The sequence below is a fragment of the Hemicordylus capensis genome, chromosome 4 (assembly GCF_027244095.1).
Source record: "Hemicordylus capensis ecotype Gifberg chromosome 4, rHemCap1.1.pri, whole genome shotgun sequence".
Taxonomy (NCBI): Eukaryota; Metazoa; Chordata; class Lepidosauria; order Squamata; family Cordylidae; genus Hemicordylus; species Hemicordylus capensis.
The window spans coordinates 160,843,699-160,864,488 of record NC_069660.1 but is presented as its reverse complement, the minus strand read 5'-3'; the positions used below and the strand labels follow the sequence as shown (position 1 = coordinate 160,864,488).

The following is a 20,790-nucleotide window of genomic DNA, read 5'->3' as shown; positions in this document are numbered from 1 at the left end:
ATGACAAAACTATGATTATGCCACACACACACACACACACACACACACACACACACACACACACAGAGCATGGAGGAAGAAGTGCATGACTTCATGGCTTATTCATGATCATGTTTGTCTGAACTGGGTGTATGCTGCACCATTAAAGACTCTGTGGGTTTGAGTTTTTCTTTCTTTCTTTAAGAGCAGGATCTAACTGAGAATTGTTTGAAGAATTCCACTTCTTGTGTAGCACTGCTTCATTTAGAACTAACTTAAAGTAGAGTTCTTCTTGGCTATCTTGCTGTTTTTCAAAGGATTGTTTAGGACATTTAATTAGTGAGTGTCCAGTATAGATTGAAAGTGAGAAGAATTTTTTTTAAACATCCGTGACTTTCAGACAGTGGTTTGTGTACCCCCAGGGGTACTTCAGGACTTTCCTTGGGGCACCTTGTAGTTCTCTGTAGGCCAGCCTCCTTCCTGTTCCAAACCTTTCTTTTATCTGTTGCTTCACTGTTGAGTTGAAACTAACTGTTTCTAGTTTCGGCTCGTAATCTTAAAATTTCCTCTTACAGTGCCACCTAGTGGCCTTAGTGCTTGTACAACTAACACTACAAAAGGGAAAGAAGGAGTACTGTACTGTATTTACCTAAATCAAAGACAACTCTGAATTTAAAACGACCCCCTTAAAAAGTAGAGGTTCAATACAGGTTATACCTGCAGTTACTTGAAAGGTACAGGACTCTGAATTTAAGAGAGTCTTCTAATTTCTAATATGTAAAAACTTGGAAAAAACCTAGTCTTGGATTCAAGTAAATACAAAAAGTGAGCTGTGGTGGTGAGGGAAGCAGCCACGGAGAGTTAACTGGTTTGTTGTCATTGCCACATATGTGTGTCTGTCTTGTGAATGGCTGTATTGAGCACCTGTGTCAAGCTGAGATTGAAGGATAGAACTTAGGCTTGAAATAAGGACACTGAGGCATGAATTCAGTAAAATCCATGATGAAAATGACTTTAAGTAGTGATGTGTCTCTGGCCCAGAAATGCACACAATAAAAGCCCTATTCAGACATTTTGTTGTACTTGTGCAGGTGTACCTGTGTTTGTGTGAATGATCTGTACATCTTTTATTTTAAAAGTGAACCTGGGAGTCCTTCAAATGCAGGGTACACACAGGAAGTGTACTACAGTATGTGCATTGAGCACAAAGTAGGCTAGCTTGCGCTTTATGAAAATCAGGAAATAATCTGAGTGGGAAGATGTTCAGCTTTTCCTCAGCACGTGATTTTAGAGAGAAGTTCCTACACAAGGGGTAAGATTGAGTGCTCCTGCGAGATGGGAGCATCATGGGAGTCCTAGAAGGTTCTCCTCTGTGCACTGTTCACATGGAATCCCAAATGCTTGAAGGCATAGAGCAGCACTTGAGCAATAGTTACATCTTTTAAATGTAGATATTGCTATTTCTTCTCACTTTCTGCTGTTCTTCCTATCACTGTTTAGCATCGTGACTCTCTGGTGTAGAGCCTTCATTAATGCTCTCTTTCCCCATCCCTTCCAGTGGCAGCCAGCAATGTGCAGTTGGGAAAATCAAAACATGTTGTTCTGATTATGGTGGTGTTACAAGAACTCAATTTGTGGATGCAACTTTTGGTGATGGCCCTTTTGTTTCCTGTGTTATGTAGTTCTACTCTAAAAAGCAAACAAGAAAAGGGAGTAAATGAAAAGAGCTAGGATGATGTAGTGGAGAGAGTGTTGATGAAGATACTCATCTGACACTGAGTGTTCAGATTCCAGTCCATGGACTGTTGCCAGCTCTCATCCTAATCTACCTCACAAAACTGCTGAAAAGGTAAAATTGGTCTGTACATTGCCCTGAGCTGCTTGGAGGAAGAGTGAGATAAAAGCTTATTCTCTGTGCTGATAGGAAGGAGCTGCGGTCCAATCAGACCAGCGCCCCTCCCACCACACACTTTACTGTTGTGTGTGCCGGGGAAACTGAGGCGTGAATGTCTACTTTACTTAACTGGAGGGGAGATATATTGTAAGATCCTCTACAAGGAGCGTGTCTGCCCTTGTGGTTCTGGGGAAGTTGAGTCAATGGCCCATGTTACCTTGAATTGTCTGTTTTATCGAACTTTGCGGGAGAAATATATACGTCCTTTTTTTTTTTTAACAGCATACCCCAGTTCTGAGCAGTTCTATTTGGAATGGCTTTTAACAGACCATTGGGATGTAGTATCTTGTAACATGGCAAAGTTTTGTTTTCTGGCTAACAAGACTAGGATAAGAAATGTTGAGAAGCGAGATATGGGGTTGGATTGAATTAAATTCAATTTTAGGTTATTATAATGTATGGAGCCCTCTGTTTTATGTAATGGATGAACTTGGGCGTTACGGCTCTGTTTTCTGTTTAAACAGTTTATTACTTATTTGACCATGTTTGCTTTTTTGATTTGACTTGTCTTAATTTTAAGACAATTCTTAGTTCTGCTTGCTGTTTTCTGCTGTTAATTTTACCCAACTGTTAAAAACAAAAAACTGATAGCGCATGTAATGCCCACAGTTGTGAAGTCTCATGAGCAACTTCAGGAGTTTGAATTAGAGATCTGATGCATCTGCTTTTTTTGAATTTGAGTTCATGAGTATATAATAAACCCTAGAATGAATCCTGTTATGTAATGAATCTTCCTTTTGGGAATCTGAGATAATTTAAATGCCAAAAATCAATCTATTTTCTTTAGTGCTTTGATAGTCATATGTTCTGTTAAACATCTATTTTCTGTTGCATTGAAGGCTTATATAAAGCATACAGTAATTCTCTCCAGAGGGCATTTGTAAAAGATAAGTATTGGCAGATCTTTTGAAAGTTGAGTCATAGATGTTATATTTCAAGTTGGCGGAGACTATATTTTATTTTTCTACTTTTTGACAATTCTGGTTGCCATAACGACTTTGCTAGTTACTTTTTCTTTTAGCAAATTAGTTGCCATAACAATCAAATATAGTGATGTGAATGTTTTTTCTTGTCCCTTCTTTAAATAGGAAAACTTCTTGGAGAGGGAGGGGGAGAGAGAAAGAGAATATGTAATAAATATACAGCATTCTGGTTACTTATACATGGATCTCACTGGAAAGTATCTGAGTAAAGCTGATGGCAAGATTTGTATATCAGATGTGTATTGTTTCTCATTACAAACAGGCATGTAAAGTAAAGGAAAAGTGTGCCCTCAAGTTGATTTTTACTCCTGGTGCCCACAGAGCCTGTGGTTTTCTTTTGGTAGAATACAGGGACGGGGGGCGGGCGTTACCATTGCCTCCTCTTGCACAGTATGAGATGATGCTTTTGAGCATCTTCCTATATTGCTGCTGCTTGATATAGTACCAGTGGGGATTCGAACTGGCAACCTTCTGCTCTGAGCCTGCCCGAACACAAAGGTAGTGAGTGGTCCTTGTCCAAATTCCACTCAGTTGAGATTGGTGCTAACTAGAGAGAGTGGACCTTTTTCAGTTGTGGCACTCTGCATGTAGAATGCTCTCCGCTTGCCTAGTGCTGAATTTGATATTCTTCTGTTGCAAGGCAAAGATGTTACTTACCCACACTTTCCATGTGGCTATTGGTATTCATCTGAAATTTTTTTTTTTGCTGCTGCTGTTAGCTTTTTATCATTCTTCTTAGTTTTTTACTGTGCTAATAATATTAACTTCTTGTGAACTGCCCTGGGCATTAGGGGTGTGCACGGAACTGGCTGGCCCAGTTTGGTTTGAGTCCGGACCGGATTCGACCCAGACTGGGCCACTTTGCTCCAGCACCCCTGCGACCCCCCCCCCCGTTCAGTTCGGTCTGTGGGGGTTCATGGACCTTTAATTTTTTTTTTACCGTACATCCTTCAGGGGAGTCATTGGAGGCAGCGGGGGGTGTCCGCGGACGTTCCCCCTCCCCCCCGCCAGCCTCCCTTGCAGACCAAACTGGCCCATTTGGCCAGCTCTTCAGCCCGTTTGGGCTTTCCCCCTCCTGCACGGTGGCCATTTTGGAGGCTGCTGCACCTACAATTGGCCTCTGCATGACCCAGGCCACACAGAGGCCAATTGTGCAGCTGCGGCGGCCTCCAAAATGGCCACTGTGCCGGAGGAGGAAGGCCCGAATGGGCCGGTTTGGGCTACAAGGGAGGCTGGTGGGGGAACCTCCGTGGGAACCCCTCCGCCCTGCCACCTCCGACTCCCCTGAAGGGGGTAAGGTAATTTTTTAAAGAAGGTCCACGCACACCCGAATAGTCAGGGGGTGTTTGGTCTGGGGTTAGACTGAACGGGGATGGTTGGTTCGACCTCGAACCGTCGAACCGAACACGTTTGATGTTGAACCTATTTGCACATCCCTACTGGGTATTTGGTTAAATTGAAGGATGACCTAGAAATGTATTAAATGTAGTTATGAAAGGTTTTTTAAGAAGGATAATCTTTACTATCTGAATTTCAGCTGGTTTTGTTAAGTTTTCTGAAGGAGGCAGGTGAATGTAACACAATTAAATGCTTTCTCAATAACGAGTTTGCATTTCACGCATTACATCATGTTACTTGATGTGGTGGGTTAAAATATTTTCAGATATTTTACAATATTTTGCGGGGGGGTGCCCTTTAAACTGTTTCTGTTTTTTTTTACTGTGAAACATGAAAAATACAACAAAGGTGATGTTTGTAGCTTCTTGCCCTCTATTGTGTGTATTCAGCTGGTTAATGGTACCTAAAATTTAATCTGAAAAGGCTTACTAGAACATACAGAGCCTCTATGCTTTGTTTTGCCTATTTTCTGTTACTGTTGAGGATACAGGATGTACTAAAACAGTTGACACCAAAAAAAAAAGCTATTGGAATGCATTTGTTCCTTCCAAATGCCTAGGAATGCACTGAATGTCTTAAGAGTCATAGGAATGCATTGTGTTATTCACACAGTATTTTTGAGGATCACCCCAAAATGGCTAAAGTATCATTCTTTCAAGGGTCCAGAGAAATACATAAGAATGAGTTGTGAGAATTAAAAATACATTCTTAAGCAGAACAAAAACAGAAGCAAAAAGATTGGGAGCATTTTTTTTTTGCCTGACGCTATAAGTGAGTTGCATATATCCATTATACCTCCCACAGTAAAACCACACTACCATGTCTGATTGCAAATGATCACTCGTGCGTGTGTGTGTGTGTGTGTTGTGGGGGTGGGTGGGTGGGCATGGCAGCCAATAGGTGAGGTGCCTGAATTCATGAATAGTTGTTAATATATTAGTCTGTCTCTGTATTGGATGAATTCAGTATATTGCTGCACATTCACTTTTTAATGCATATTATTTATGGGCCTTAGAGATGGCATTTGGCACATCTTAGAGAATACCAATGCAGTTTTGTGTTCTAGAATGTGAAACCTTAAGATAGCTATTAGAGACTTCTGTTCTGTTTGGTATGCAAAAAGGACAGTATTAAAAAATTAATCGACCGTTTTAGGTCTTAAATACTATTTTGCAAACTACTGAATAAGAATTAGTCACATAGCTTGGAAGCAGAAGTTAAATGTGGAAAACAAATGACATTGCCCTTGATCACTTTGCCTATGGCACTTTAGTTACCTCAACTTTGTTAGGCAGCCAGTTATTTCTACCTGCTCTTAAAAAATGCAAATGCCAAAGTATCCCAATTACACTGGTGTTTTCTGCGCAATTTAGGAAGCAGCCCCAAAAGATAGTCATACACTATATGTGTTTTTGCTATCTAATTCTGGTATCTGCCAGATGATTCTGGACAGCACATTTACAGGAGGAGGGAGAGTGATGGGATAGCCGAACCACCTGTCCACTCAGAACTGCATTCTGAGTTTAGGGTAAAATTTGTAGCTCATGCCGATGTTACATTACTGCTATCGAATGAAAATGAAATTTCTGTAATACTAGACCTCTTCTGGGAATATGGCAAGATTTCGGGCTCAGAATTAAATGCTGACAAAAGTGTATTTGTTAAAATGGACCCCAGACGCCAGCAACTCTCGTGCCTACCCATCTCTGAATGTAAAAGTGAAGGGGCCCCAGAGTCCAAACTGAAGTGGGTAGATACAGTAAACATTTTGTGGATTGAATATGGGATTAAGGAAAAAGTCGGGGGGGGGGGGATTGGACAGATTGGGAAGAAAAAGTAATGCTTAAAATCACCATGTGGAAAAAATGGAGCCTTGCCATGTACCAGAAAGAGATTTACATCCAGACTTACTTGATACCCCTGGTGCATAACCTGGCGGTAGTCTACCTTCCTCTGCTCGATCTCCTTCGGAGAATTGAAAGCCAGATCTTCCATCTAATATGGCACACAGCGTCCTTCCCTTTGGCCCGTGCGGTAGTATTTAAGGAGGTTGAGCGGGGAGGCTTAGCCCTACCTCTCCTGCAACCCTATTTTGTAACTGAATTCATGTCCTACAATTTTGGAAACTGGATTTTCGTGAATGTCCATAATATGTCCAACCTCCAGCAAAAACCCTGTGTCTCACTTTTTGCTCAGTGTTGGCGAAAGTCAGCATGGGGCATAGCATGGTGGGGGAAAGGATCTTTCAACGGTAATATCACACAAGTATTAAAAAGAGAACACACAGACTACTTGAGAGATTTGTTATTCACACTTAAAAAATGGAAGGTTGAACCGGATCTATTTAAAGGATCTTCCTCAGTTAAGCAGCTAAGGAAAACAATTTATGGAGAGGTTCTAGAAGTGGGTTTTTTAAAAACCTGATTTAGAACGTAAACGCTACAAACACTGCACTTCACAGTACTTGTTGCAGCCTGATCACCCTATCGCTCTCTTTAAGGAGAAAAAAGTCCCTTTCCATTTGTGGGAAACGAGGTGGCGTTAATACCACCAAGTACAACCGCTTAATGCGGCTAAGCCATGGCTCCCAGAGGATGAGCAAGATTGTCCTAAAATCACCCGCAAACAGAAAGCTAGTTAGCTAGGCAAAACATTCAGGGAAACCCATTAACATTTCTTAAAAGAGTGTGTGGTAGCCAAAAGAGTGTGGCAGGGAGTAAGCAAGTTAGAATGGCCTGATTTGGAAAAACAGACTTGGGAAGAACTAACTTCGGGTTTGAGTGATAGAACCTCTTTTCGAGGTCCCAGAAAGAAACCTTCAAGGAAACGGGACTGAACTGGTGCCCTCACACTAGGGAATTGGAACGTTCCCCTTCTCGTCATCAGGTTTGTAAACCTGTATGTCATTAATGCAATGCTCCTGCATAGGAATAGGGAGGGAAGACGTGACCAAGAGGTTCACATGGATGAGACAGTAACTCTCTTCTGGAAAAGTTTGTATGGTTATGTGCAAAAAGACAAGTGTATCTCTTCTAAATAGCAATGGGACAAATTATGGAAATGGACGTTGGACATAACCCCCCCCCCGATTACCTGATGTGCCTTGTAATCCCCCATCCCTGAGTTACAGTACTGCCTGCATATACTTTATAACCCTGTGGGTTTCCAAATCCTTTTGTGTAAATCTTTGTAGATATATGATGTGCAAACAACCACTGTGTATATAATTGTGCTTTGGCAACGTACTGTATGCTTTGGTAGTTTGTTGGTTCAATAAAAAAATCTTGTCCTATATATATATTTTTTTAATCTTGTCCTACCTTGGAGATGCCAGGGAGGGAACTTGGAACCATCTGCTCTTTCCAGAGTGGCTCAGTACCCTAAGGGGAATATCTTACAGTGCTCACACATCAATTTTCCCATTCATATGCAACCAGGGCAGACCCTGCTTAGCTAAGGGGACAAGTCATACTAGCTTCCACAAGACCAGCTCTCTTCCCTGACTTACAGCTAGGTCCCCAACTAGCTTTATTGGTAATGCAGTCAGAAGACGAAGCACTTCATTATAAAGACTTCTTGACCTATAGTGTAGTGATGGTCAGAATGGAAATTGCATATCACTAGAAAGATCCAGTATTGCCCTCCATAGAGCAATGGTACATAAATCTGTGGAATATTGCACTGATGGACAAATTTACTAGACTTTAAATTTATTGAGAGGCTTTCACCTCAGTTTGTTTTGTGAAGAGTTGATATCCACTGATATCCTACACAAACAACGTTATCTTTCATGGTTTTAGAAGACATTTTGGAAGACGATTCTGTTTTGGTTTGCGCAGCACATACTGCCTCCCTGCTCACTTGTCCGCTCAATCAATAGCATTCCCCCATCATTGTGGTAGGTGTCCATCGGATTCTGGTGCCCCAGGCTCCTGTTCCTTCCTGCCACGTATCTACTGGGGCAACCTGTACCATGGCCAGTGCCCCCGCTGCTGGTGCCTCTTGGCCAAAGTGGCCTGTCTTGCTGCTCACCCCCCTTGCGTGGCACAGTGATGTCATGTCATAGTGGCTGATGGGGAGGCACCCTTCCCCCGCTTGTCCTGGCTCTTCTGGACAACAATGTGGATTTTTCTCAATCCACCTGCACTCTTTCTCCTGGTTGCCTGAAGGGCCCCAGAGAAACTTGAATGAAGGTGCAGGAGCTTGTGTGCAGAGGAGAGGCATCAAGGGAATGCCACAGGCTGCTGAACCCAAGCAGCAGTAGTATTCTATGGCATGCCACTCACAATAATTTTGTGTGGCAGCTTTGTCAGTGGTTGCTGATCCCTTTTCTATGCAGTGGGGTCACCACTATCCAATCACTTCGTTGTTCTGGTCAAAGGCCACGACAAAGTAGATAAAAATTTCAAGTTGAGATTTAGAAATGAACACATCCACACAGATCATTTCAACTATAAGAAATGTACCAGTAACAGGTTGAACAGTGTGTATCAAATCTTTAGCTATATGTCCTTATTCATTGTTAAAGCTCTGTATCACCATGTCAGTTTATTGCCACCTCTTCTAGAGTGTTGTTTTTCTTGCTGTCGTAGCATATAAAACTAATTTATAAATTATACATGGATTATAATCTCTCAAAAGAAAGCATATCAGCTGGCATATACAGATTAATTTTGTTTAGTCAAAATATAAAAATGTATCCCTGGGCTCAGCAAATAAGGGACAAGATAGAACATAATGAAATCTATCTTCCACTACATTTAAACTGCATATACATGTTTGATCTATTGGTACCTTTCTAAGACCATCCAAGATCAACGTCCAGCCAAGATCACTGCTGACATCACCAGGAAGCACAGCTAAGCAAAGGTGTCTCTTGATGTAATAGAGAATGGCATAGATAGCAACCCAATTGTAAAATGTTCCTGTTCAATAAACCAGGGAGAGAATCTGAGAATCTGTATCCTCTCTAAATCCCAACTAGAGTAAATCCAGTCCCTCAATAGCTTTTTATTCTTGTTGATTGCTAATGCCAGCCCAGGGAGAAAGTATAGATGTCATAACTTCTGACATTCCTTTGTCTTGAACTCACGCAATCCTGGATGAGAATTCAAGCCCCTGCAGTTGTATCTTCCAAGAACTGCAGTCACCCCCCAGCAGCCATTCTCCCTGACCACATGTGCTGTTCTTCTCTGCACCTCCAGCCCAGCTGCTTCTTCTAACAAAGAAACTCTCCTTCCTCCCAATGGCTCTCTAGGTCTCACCCACCTGTTATGCTGATTGGCTGAGCCCTGGAGTTCACCAGCCTGTCAGTCAGGACAGGATTCACTTCCAGTTAATTCTTTAGTGGAGAGGTGGCTGATCACTACATGTTCTAACTGATCACAATGTGCATTTGCCCTACTGGAAGGCCAGTCATGTATTAAAGAAAAGAAAAAAAGCAACAGGGGTACAAGGGGAAAGTGTAAGCAGCTTTTGTACAAATGTATTCTGCACTGTTTCTCTTTTGTTCATGATAAGATTATCTGTTCTTGAAAGATAGTTGCTTTTGAAGTGCCTTTTGCTTGGGACACCCTGATTTTCTGTGTCAGATCTTTCTTTTGCTGCTCTATAATCATTGTCAAGCCACCTATGGTTTGCTGCTACTATCTTTAGTGCAAGGAGATATCCTATGGGGCCTAGGGTTTGTTACTATCTGGTGATAGATTTCTAAATGATTAGACACTTTCTTTTGTAATCTCACTATTTGCTCATTTTGTTAATATAACTTGAATGGTTCTGAATGGAATTGATACATTTTAGTGATCATTTCAGGGTGAAGTGAAACTAGCACACATCCCTGACACTTACTCTTGCCGTATGAGTGAATGTTATCCTTTTGCGGGCCTGGCCAGATTGGCTGCTGGCTTCTTGGGCAGTGAGAGCTTTGTTATGCTCCTTTCAGTCTGCTGTTCATGTCTCCCAGGGTAGCATTCTGCCTTTCTAGAGACTGTGCCCAATATTCAGTTTGACAGTATTGTTGACTAATGAATAGTACTATCGAGTTAGAATTTGTATCAACTTACAGTATATATTTGTACAGATCATAGGCATCAGAAAACTATTTTAAGTAGCGTGTCTGTCCATAGTAGGGATGTGTGAGCTGGCTCGCTTTGAGCCTGGCTCAATATCGAGCCGGCCCAATTCAGGTGGTTCAAGTTTGAACTGGCCCAGCCCCCAAAGAGGGCTGCTGGTCTGAGTTCAAACTGGACCGCCCCACCGGTTCGAAGAACCAGCTCGGGAAGTATACTTGTAAAGAGGAATCTGGCTGGGCTGCCCCACACCTGGCATGGGCTGCCACACACCCAGCAACTGGCTTTCACTCGCCCCCCTTACATTAGGGAACCCCACTTTATCGGTAAAGCGGGATTGAATTTTGACAGGGGAGTTCCTGATTGAATCTTAGCCGGATTCTCCTTTATAAGTATACCCTCGGATGGCCAAAGCAGACTGGACTTGATTTGGCCAAGTCTGAATCTGGTCCAGATTCGAGCCGAACCAGCAAAACCAATTCCATGCACATCCCTAGTCCATAGCTGACTCCATCCCTTATGGATTCAGAGGTTGGATTCACCTCTGAAGGGTCCTTTGAGGTGAGACATTTTGGAGGATATGAGTGGATGGAGTCTGAAGGAAGTGTTGAAAGAATCCTGTATCAAAGCTGAAGTCCCTGAGGAACTCTTTGGATTCTGCCCATGTAGAATAAAACAAATTGCTGGCTAGCAGTGGAATTGCAAATATGATGCATCTCACATCCCCTTTAGCACTTAGGTGCCTGACCCTTGAATATCCTGACCTGCAATAGAATAAATAACCCAGTCACAATCAGAGGCTGCAGCATCTCTTTCTGTAAGTCCCACTGTGATGTCTTCCAGATGGCATTTGCACTCCATGGGCTCTAAATGTGCTAGTAGTATTAAAGCTTCCTAGAAGCTTTCCTTGGTATTTGGGAAAGGTGACTGTTGCAGGTGCTCCAGACTCCAGTGGATTGTGACTTCCCACCAGGGCCTGTACTGCAGCTACAGAGCCTACTGTCCCCAGCAGGAAAATACATATCATGAGAATTTAATAGAATTAATAGAATTTAAGATCGTACCGAGACCTGAAAGTGATCATTTCCCTCTCATTTTGGTCTGCAATTCGTCTGGTTTAGATTCAAAAAAGGCATTATGTAATTCAAATGAGTACTATAAAACCAACACAGGCTTAGGGTGGCAGAAGATTAAATGGACACAACATTCTGCTCAGGCAATTAACGACTGGTGCAATTCAGAATCAGGGATGAGGATACGTGATTTTTTTTATGGGACATCTGGGAACTGTGGAATGCTCCCCAGGTAAATCTGCAGGCTATTCACTAGTAAACCATACAGGGATGATTTCTAACTATGAATCTTTAATTTTCCATCTTAAGCCCTTATTGGCGAAACAGAGTATGAGGAGAGTGGACAGTCAGGCTAAAAATAACAAGAAATTGTTTGACCAGGAGTGCATTCTTGCTAAAAGAGCCTTAGCTCAACTTTCAAACTGCCTCAAACAAAATTTTTCACGATACCTAGAGCAAGAAATGGCACAGTGTAAAAGAGAATACAAATCCCTCTTAAGATTTAAACAGGAAGCAGCCATGAAAGAGCACTGGGCAGCAGTTATAAATGCTGTCAAAAACGACAACTTGATTGGCTTTTGGCGGTTAACCACGCCACATGCTTACCCCTATAGACATATTCCCATTTCGGCTGATCAATGGGAGAACCATTTTGCGGCATTGTATAGTGAACCAATACCTTCCCTGCCATTGGATATCTCTTTGACTTCTTTGTCACATTGGCCCTCAGTCACAACTCATGAAGTTAAATGTCTAATTACACAGTAAAAGAGAGGGAAATCACCGGGTAATGATTTCATTTCCCCAGATTTTTTGTTATCTAATATAGAGTGGTGGGCCCCAATTTTGGCAGCTTTGTTTACATACATAGACCGTACAGCCCATATTCCTAAAGATTGGGGGCTTGCGGTTGTCATCCCAATCCACAAAAAAGGAGTATGGGATGACCCTATGAACTATAGACCAATAAGTCTGCTTAGCGTAATTAGTAAACTCTACGCATAACATCTGTGTTAAACTTTGTAATGGATGGACCAGGAGGGCATATTAGAACAGGAACAAGCAGGGTTTAGACCAGGTAGGTCGGTGTTGGACCCACTGCATTGTGTTGCAATATTTAATCAAAAAATATGTGCATATAAGGAAAACCCCACTTTATGCTGCTTTCATTGATTTTTCAGATGGCATTTGACTCTATTTCAAGAGGCATTCTTTGGGCAAAACTGTTTCAAACATCAATTGATAGGAGGCTGTTGTTATTAATCCACAGACTTCATGAAAACTCAACTCTCTGTGTACGCCTTGATTACATGGGTCATCTCTCAAAGAAAATACCCACAAAAAAGGGAGTCAGACAGGGCTGCATATTAGCCCCTTTTTTATTTAATTTCTATGTGAATGGCTTAATCCAGCAGCTACAAAGTACGGATACACATGCCCCCAAACTGGCTGATAAATATCTATCGATTCTTATGTACGCCGATGATGCGGTGATCCTGTCCCAAACCAGAATAGGTTTAAAGAAAGCTCTGGGAGTACTGGCTGATTACTGTAAAGAAGTGCAGCTCGTAATAAATTACACCAAAACTAAGATTCTCCGTTTTAGTACAAAAAATTGTAGCTTCAACTGGTCAATCGATGGCCATAGAATAGACCAGGTAAAGCAATTTAAATACCTAGGGGTAGTTCTTCAGTTCAGTGGCCATAAAACTGCCCATATGAGATCTGTTGTAGATAAGGCCAAATGCAGTACTACAGCTATACTGAGATTTTTTTTGGTCTCGGGGGACATTACATTCCAGCTGCCATTAAACTTTACACGGCCAAAGTAGTCCCTCAGCTTCTTTATGGGACACAATTGGGGTCATATTCTAACTTTAACGAACTTGAAAAAATCCAAACGGGTTTTTTGAGAATGCTATTTGGCATACCTAATTGTGTGCCCAATGTGGCAGTCCGCTGGGAGGCGGGCCTACTCAAATTGGAATCCAGGGCATGGCTAATAAGAATATTTTACTGGATTAAACTCCATCTTTACCCGACAGGACTAATTCCTAAATTCTTATCGGTTGAGCCACAATCATCCTGGAGTAGGAAGATAACAGACAAACTTAGTCAAAATGGACTATCTCCTGCCCTACTGCTGGGGGCCGGCGAAAACACAGCCCGTGAAACAGAGATTGATAGACATAGATTTACAAACTGAGAAGGCCAGCTTACTGCTTTTTTACAAATCAATCTATGCTAAGGTGGATCTTACTCCAGCAGCATACTTATTTACAACCACCTTAAGTAAATTTAGATGGGCCTCCTCGAGGGCTAGGTTCAACGTTTTCCCATCGGTTTTACTGTATGGGAAATACGCAAAATTACCCTATGAAGAAAGGAAATGTCCTTGCGATCAGGCGGTTGAAACTATGGCCCACATTTTATTGAAATGCCCTATATATCAGGACATAAGGCATCAATTAATTGGTCCATTATTAAAAGATCTGAATGGAAAAGACGATGACCTGGTGGTAACGTACTTATTAGATGACAAGGATATATCTACTTCTGCTGCAGTAGCCAAGTTTTGTTATGTGGCCTCAAGATTACGGCCCTCAAAGGAATAGAGTCTCTGAGGCTTCTGGGAAGCTACAGTATGCACATGTACTCCATTTTAAGTGATTAACTGGTTTTTATTTAATGTTTCAAATTTTCTGAAAGTATGTTTTGTTTTCTCTTTTTTGTAAATGTAAATGTGTTGTATCATTTGGTCAAAGACCGTAAGTAAATACTAAACTAAACTAAACTAAACTAAACATATCATGGAGAAAGCTGCCAGCATCATGGTTCGCCATATATGTTTGCGCTTGAAGTCCAGTCCCTGGTGAGAAAAGATGCTTCACCAATGCTTGGAGCACTCACTTCCAAAAATACAAATTAAAATTAAAATTCCAGTAAAGGTTGCCGGTTTGAATCCCTGCTGTTACTATATCGGGCAGCAGCAATATAGGAAGATGCTGAAAGGCATCTCATACAGCACGGGCGGAGGCAATGGTAAACCCCTCCTGTATTCTACCAAAGACAACCACAGGGCGCTGTGGTCGCCAGGAGTCGAAATTGACTTGATGGCACACTTTACTTTAGTGAAGCCGATTAGGGCTTGGAAAACAAACCCTGTGGGGAAAGGTTGAAGGAACTGAGTATGTTTAGCCTGTAGAAGAGACTGAGGGGGAAACTCTGAGGTCATGCAGACTGAGGGGGAATTTGATAGCACTCTTTGTATACCTGAAGGGATGTTACATAGAAGAGGGCAAAGACTCATTTGTCTGATTTGGAAATTATTCTATTAATACAGCTTTTAAATCACGTTAGCTTTTTTTGCTGCTGCATGATGGCAATCCGAACATCCATTTCACATGTGCTATTGCCAAGACATGTATGCCCATTCTTTACCTGTGCTTTTTTTTTTTTTGCCTAAGAATATTGCATCTCTGAATTTCATTTTGTTAATTTCAGACTAGGTTTCCAAATACGACATAACAGAAGGCGTTAGCTATCACTCTTTGTGTCATCTACATTTAATGAGGATTTTCTCCACCCCTTTATCTAAGTCATTGATTAAAATGTTGGAGACCCAGCCACTCCAATCAGAACTTCCTTCCTGATTCAGTGACTTTATTAATGTGGAATTAATATAAAAGCTCCAGTAAGACATTGTAGAGTACTGTACAATGTATTATTTATATATAAAGATTGATTGGTTGACCACAGGAGATGAATTAATCAGGGAGTTTGAGCCTTGTAGAGGTTTTTTTGTGAGATTGTTAGTGATTTTTATGTGATTTATGTGATTTTTAACATTAGCCTTTATTTGTATGCCTCTGTTTTGGTCACGTGAGTAACTTGAACTATAAAGGGATTACAGGAAGTGTTTCAGTTTTTACTAATCACAATGGAACAGTCTTAACTTCTGAAATGCCAAACAGTCATTGGACTTCATGAAGGCTTTTCATTTATTTGTGAGTTTAATTATTAATAGGTATTTCTTTCCTGCGGGGATTAGATTACTGCTGACTTTGTGTTTGCTGCTGCTGGTTGTAGTTTTGCTGGTAAAGTAGTTTTGGTGTTGGAGCATTTAAAAGTATCCCTATGAATATTTTCATGGTTTGTTAATTGGAAGACTGTAGTTCTTCAAAAACATTCAATTCTTAAAATCCTGAATGTATTAATTGGGGCTGGTCATTTTCATTGTCTTGGTTTGTCATTCTTATTCACTGCTTGCTGTGGAAGGCTATAAGCTGGCATTGTGCCTGGCAACTGTTACCTAGTGACAGTTTCAGCTGCAGTAGCCATTGGCTGTGCTTTTGATTGGGGCTGAAGGACCGAGTCACCTTTCTGATGGTGAGCTCTTCTGCATCAGCGAAGGATGAAGAGGAGGGGCAGGCTTAGGTGCAAGCTGTAATATCATGAGAGAGCATGTGAGAAAAAGCAGGAGCATCCTTGGAATTGATCACAGCAAATGGGATTTGTGTGTATACCACACATCTGACAAAGCAAATGTATAGGAGAGAGACTGCCTTATTGCTCTGACAAGAGAATTTAAATTAAACAGCATTTTTTAATACATCGAACAGCTTGCAGATAAATGAAAAATGGAAAATGTTCTGTGGATATTATAAAAAGCATAAGGACCTTCAGCACAGCATGGTGATGAACTTGAGACATGAAACTTAGAAAAGGATGCTTTCTATCCCATTTCTGCAGCAGGACCAGATTTTTTTCTTGTAAGGAATTCCTTCAGAAGGACCAGCAAGAACTATAAAAAACACCAGTGAGATTCCAGCACTTTAAAAAACAAACAACCCCTCCTTCATCTAAATGCTAACCTAAAAATGAATTAACCTTGGATTTTTTAAAAAAAGATGGAGTGATTTATTTCCTCCTGCATCTTTAAATGTTTAAAGATGCATCTGATTTGGGTGTGGATCGTGGGTGGGTTAAAAAGCAAGACTGCTGCATATACTGAATGAGATCTCTACAGTAGTCAGCTGCTTATTAGTGAGCATTGAAAGAGCTTTTTTAACCCATGGAGGTCTCATAACTGCAGCTCTAATGGAGGTGATATTTGGCTGACCAAATAGTTTTTTGAAGCAGGTGTTTATTGCAATTGTCTAAAGGAAAACGTGTACACAGCGACAGAGGAAATGAAGCCTGAAGACTAATGGAATAGTGGTATACAACAACAGCTTTCCTGTTAAATTGGCTTTTCATTAGCTTCTCAGAATAATTTAGATGGGACTTTATGATCTCATTGTGCTGGGGCATATGAATAAAATGTGGACATCGCTATAGAGGTGAGAAATGATGTGGAAAGAACTATGAACATCTCTGTATTTATCATCTACTGTAGCAGCTGTGGCATTATTTCTAAAGACAATGATTTTCATTTTCCTGTTCCTGAAATTAAATGCAAGACAGTTCTGTTTGTGGAGAACCTTGGATTTTCCTGCTAACATTTTATTATAACGGACACTGTATCTTTCAAACTGGATTGGCTATTGATTTAAATGTCAACACTGTGACTATTTGTGACTTTGCTTTATTATATTCCGTCTTGCTAACTAAATGGTGAGGATACCTATGAATAGAAGGGATGACCCAGCTCTTCACACATCAATTGCTGTTCCAATACATTTCTTTACTTATAGCGAATACTAATGAAGCTTGTTTATAATATGTCCAGAATGGCATCCTTACTATTCTAAAGCAGACTGGATTAAGAGAGTGCAGATGGCATTACTGCTTGAAGAGAGCCAAAACCCAGTATTCTTTCTTTCTTTGTTCCAACATTATTTTGGACTCTCTAGTCACTTTTTCATTCCAACAATTTCTGTTTTAGAAAACATTGTATTGAACATTGCCCCGTGTCATAACTTCTTCCTTTTTAATTTTTTTAGGAAAATGTGGATCCAGAGATTTTATTACAACCTTGGGTTTTTATCCTCTATTCTCTATTTTTTTCTTTTAAAAGTACAGTTTGTGCAACGTTAATTGTGTAGAAGTGCCTTGTGTGTTTGCTAAGAAAGGAGTGAGCAAAGGAAGAAGCAGAGCAGTGGCCTTTTTTGCTGCCGCCTTCTTGCTGAAATGCTAACCCTTCAGAAGCAATTATACAATCTACATGGAGAAACACAGAGATAGGAACAAAACTAAACAATGACTGGCAGGTCACTTTGTCAGTGGAATTCTGATCACATTATTATGTAATGCAAACCATGAACCAGTCTACGTTGATTGAATGGAAGACTCTGAATATGAGCAGTAGCACTGTGAATGTATCTGAACATCACTCCTGCCCATTTGGATTTGGATACTACAACGCCATTGACATCTGCATCCTGGAGACTATAATTATTGTCTTACTAACTTTTTTAATTATTGCTGGCAACTTAACAGTAATTTTTGTCTTTCACTGTGCTCCACTATTACATCATTACACTACCAGCTATTTTATTCAGACTATGGCTTATGCTGATCTTTTTGTTGGGATTAGCTGCTTGGTTCCTACGCTGTCATTGCTTCACTACTCTACAGGTGTCCTTGAGTCCCTGACTTGTCAAGTTTTTGGATATGTCATCTCTGTACTAAAAAGTGTTTCTATGGCTTGCCTTGCTTTCATTAGCGTGGATCGCTACCTTGCTATCACGAAACCACTCTCCTACAACCAGTTGGTCACACCTTGCCGATTGAGAATCTGCATCATTTTGATTTGGCTTTACTCCTGCCTGATCTTCTTGCCTGCCTTTTTTGGCTGGGGAAAGCCAGGTTATCATGGAGACATTTTTGAATGGTGTGCAACCTCTTGGCTTACTAATGCCTATTTTACTGGCTTTATTGTTTGCTTACTATATGCTCCAGCTGCCTTCGTAATCTGTTTTACATACTTTCACATATTCAAAATCTGCCGGCAGCATACCAAAGAGATAAATGATAGGAGAGCTCGTTTTCCTAGTCATGAAGTGGATGCTGCTACAGAAAGTGGGCATAGCCCAGACCGCCGCTATGCTATGGTCTTATTTCGTATAACTAGTGTGTTTTATGTTCTCTGGCTCCCCTACATAATATACTTTATGTTAGAGAGCTCTAGGGTGCTGGACAAACCAGCTCTCTCCTTTTTAACAACATGGCTTGCTATAAGCAATAGTTTTTGTAACTGTGTTATATATAGCCTCTCAAACAGTGTTTTCAGGCTGGGACTTTGGAGACTGTCAGAGACAATATGTTCATCTTGTATACGTAAAAAAGACAGCATTGTTCAGGACCCGGTACCTAGAAAACGGGCTAATTCCTGCTCTATCTAAGGAGATCTGGGAGAGGCAATTACAATCTACTGTAGGGGCTAGGTAGCATTTCATACTTTGAAATATTGCTACAAAATTTAACTTAATCACTATAAAATTCATTATGGGTTGAAAGCTGACTTAAGAAGATAGGTTGTTTTTAAGGATGGATTCTTGAAGAGCACTGAAATGGTCAAGAGATTATTCTTGAAATTGTGGTACATGAGTGAGTCACTGGTAAATGTGAGGGAAACCTTCCATAGTGTGGACTAGTCAGTTCAGACTTGAAGAATAATTTTATCTACATTAATAGTTAAATTGTCACATATTATATATGTGGATGAATATGCAGTACTCTGTTGTATTAAGATATATCTTGTTTAAGGCAGCATATCAATTATGTCCATAGCAGATACAAAATAAATGTTTTGATATAAGGCAGCTTCAGTTTTGTAGTTTTTGTATTCTATACAAAAACATCTATAAATGGCTGTAATCTTGAAATTAAAAGAAACCAATGTCTTTGCAGCAAAATAACTTGAACATATTTTATTTTTCTAGTGTCATATGTATTAATTATTTATCTACTGTTGTTTTAAAATCCTGAGTCCCCATTGTCCAGACATGATCTTTGTTTGGGGCCTGATCCAACCCCTCTCTGTGTCCATCCCATCTCCCACTCCCCCCCCCCACACACACAACTCAAGGTGGGGAAAGGCTGGATTTTGCTCTTCTTGAGTCAGCATTGGGCACAATCCACAGTGTGTGACTCCTAATCAACTGCCAAATTAAATCTTAAAGAGATTGTACTCAGGGTGGAGGGGCAGGCTTTGGGGGGTTATACTTCTTGAGTGGAACATATTTAGTCTTTTCTAGTGCCTCCTAAAGTAGCACACGTGACAACTATTTGTGCTAATGCATTTGCTTTATAAGTAACACATGCGATACCATCCAATAGCAATGTGGTTTAGCTGTTCAAAATTTTCAAGATGTGTATTTTAAAAAGTAGGCTCCATTTTCTTTATTGTAGTTATTAATGTATTACATGAATTTTGCATGTGTATACTATATAATTTTATATGTACAATTTGTATTTTGTGCCTAATGGTTTTCCTACATATGGTTAAGTCACTGGTGGTTGTTTTAAACCTGGGGTAAATAAAATTTTAAAGTAGATTTTATAAAGATATATTTTGAAAATGTTAAATGTATATTAGACAAATATTAAGTCTAAAAGATCCTAATATTTGAGCCGTGTAAGAACTTCAGTACTTTATATTGCTTTTGAGGGTACACAGATGAAGGGTTTTTGAAGGGAACTTTTATCTGGGCTTCCATAATACATTTGTGAGGGCTCAATAAACACTTGCAGCCAAAGTTTAGCTTTTAAAAATCCTGCTGACTTCAGTTGATGAATTAAGTACATGCTTTAAATATTTCCTATTAAAATAAGTGAGACTTCAGAATTGAGCTTGGACTGGATTCTGCTTATAGCGATCAGTAAAATATATAAATATATATAAATATATTTGTTTGGGCCCTCATAATCTTTCTAGTTAATGTTTGTGTGTACCAGATATATAACCTTTTTTTTGTTGAGCTACAATATAAACATGGAATTTTACCAAAACACATATAATGAAATTGTTGGTATAACATTTTGTGTTGAAGCTGATATACTTTTGCATTGGGAGCTACTTGTTACGCTCATGGTGAAAGAAAAGTATTTGTCATATTCTCTGAGGTAATTTCTTTTTACATTAAGTTCAAGAGCTTGGTATTGGAAATGCATTCCATAGTTGAGCCCATGTGCCCTGAATAATGCTCCATTTTGGTACCTGTGCCAGAGCTTTTTATAAGTACCTTAGATTGCTGAATAGAGAGAAAACATGCAACTTTGTGTGACAACGCTGATGTACATGTGGCCCAAGGAGGTACTCATGCCAAGGAAGTTGTGGTACAGGCTTTTCTGTTGACTTCAGAGGAAACTTGATTGTGCAAAAGGAG

General features: G+C 40.3%; 2 protein-coding genes across 9 annotated transcripts in view; both read left to right on the top strand.

Moving 5' to 3' along the window:
• RABGAP1L (RAB GTPase activating protein 1 like) overlaps positions 1-20,790 on the top strand; it is a 301,913-nt gene that overhangs the window by 86,764 nt on the left and 194,359 nt on the right. The window lies entirely within an intron of this gene.
• Positions 15,433-20,269, top strand: GPR52 (G protein-coupled receptor 52). The gene is made up of 2 exons (XM_053243778.1): positions 15,433-15,465; positions 17,404-20,269. Exon 2 carries the CDS (start codon positions 17,710-17,712, stop codon positions 18,802-18,804), a length of 1,095 nt encoding a protein of 364 aa, XP_053099753.1. The 5' UTR covers positions 15,433-15,465; positions 17,404-17,709; the 3' UTR covers positions 18,805-20,269.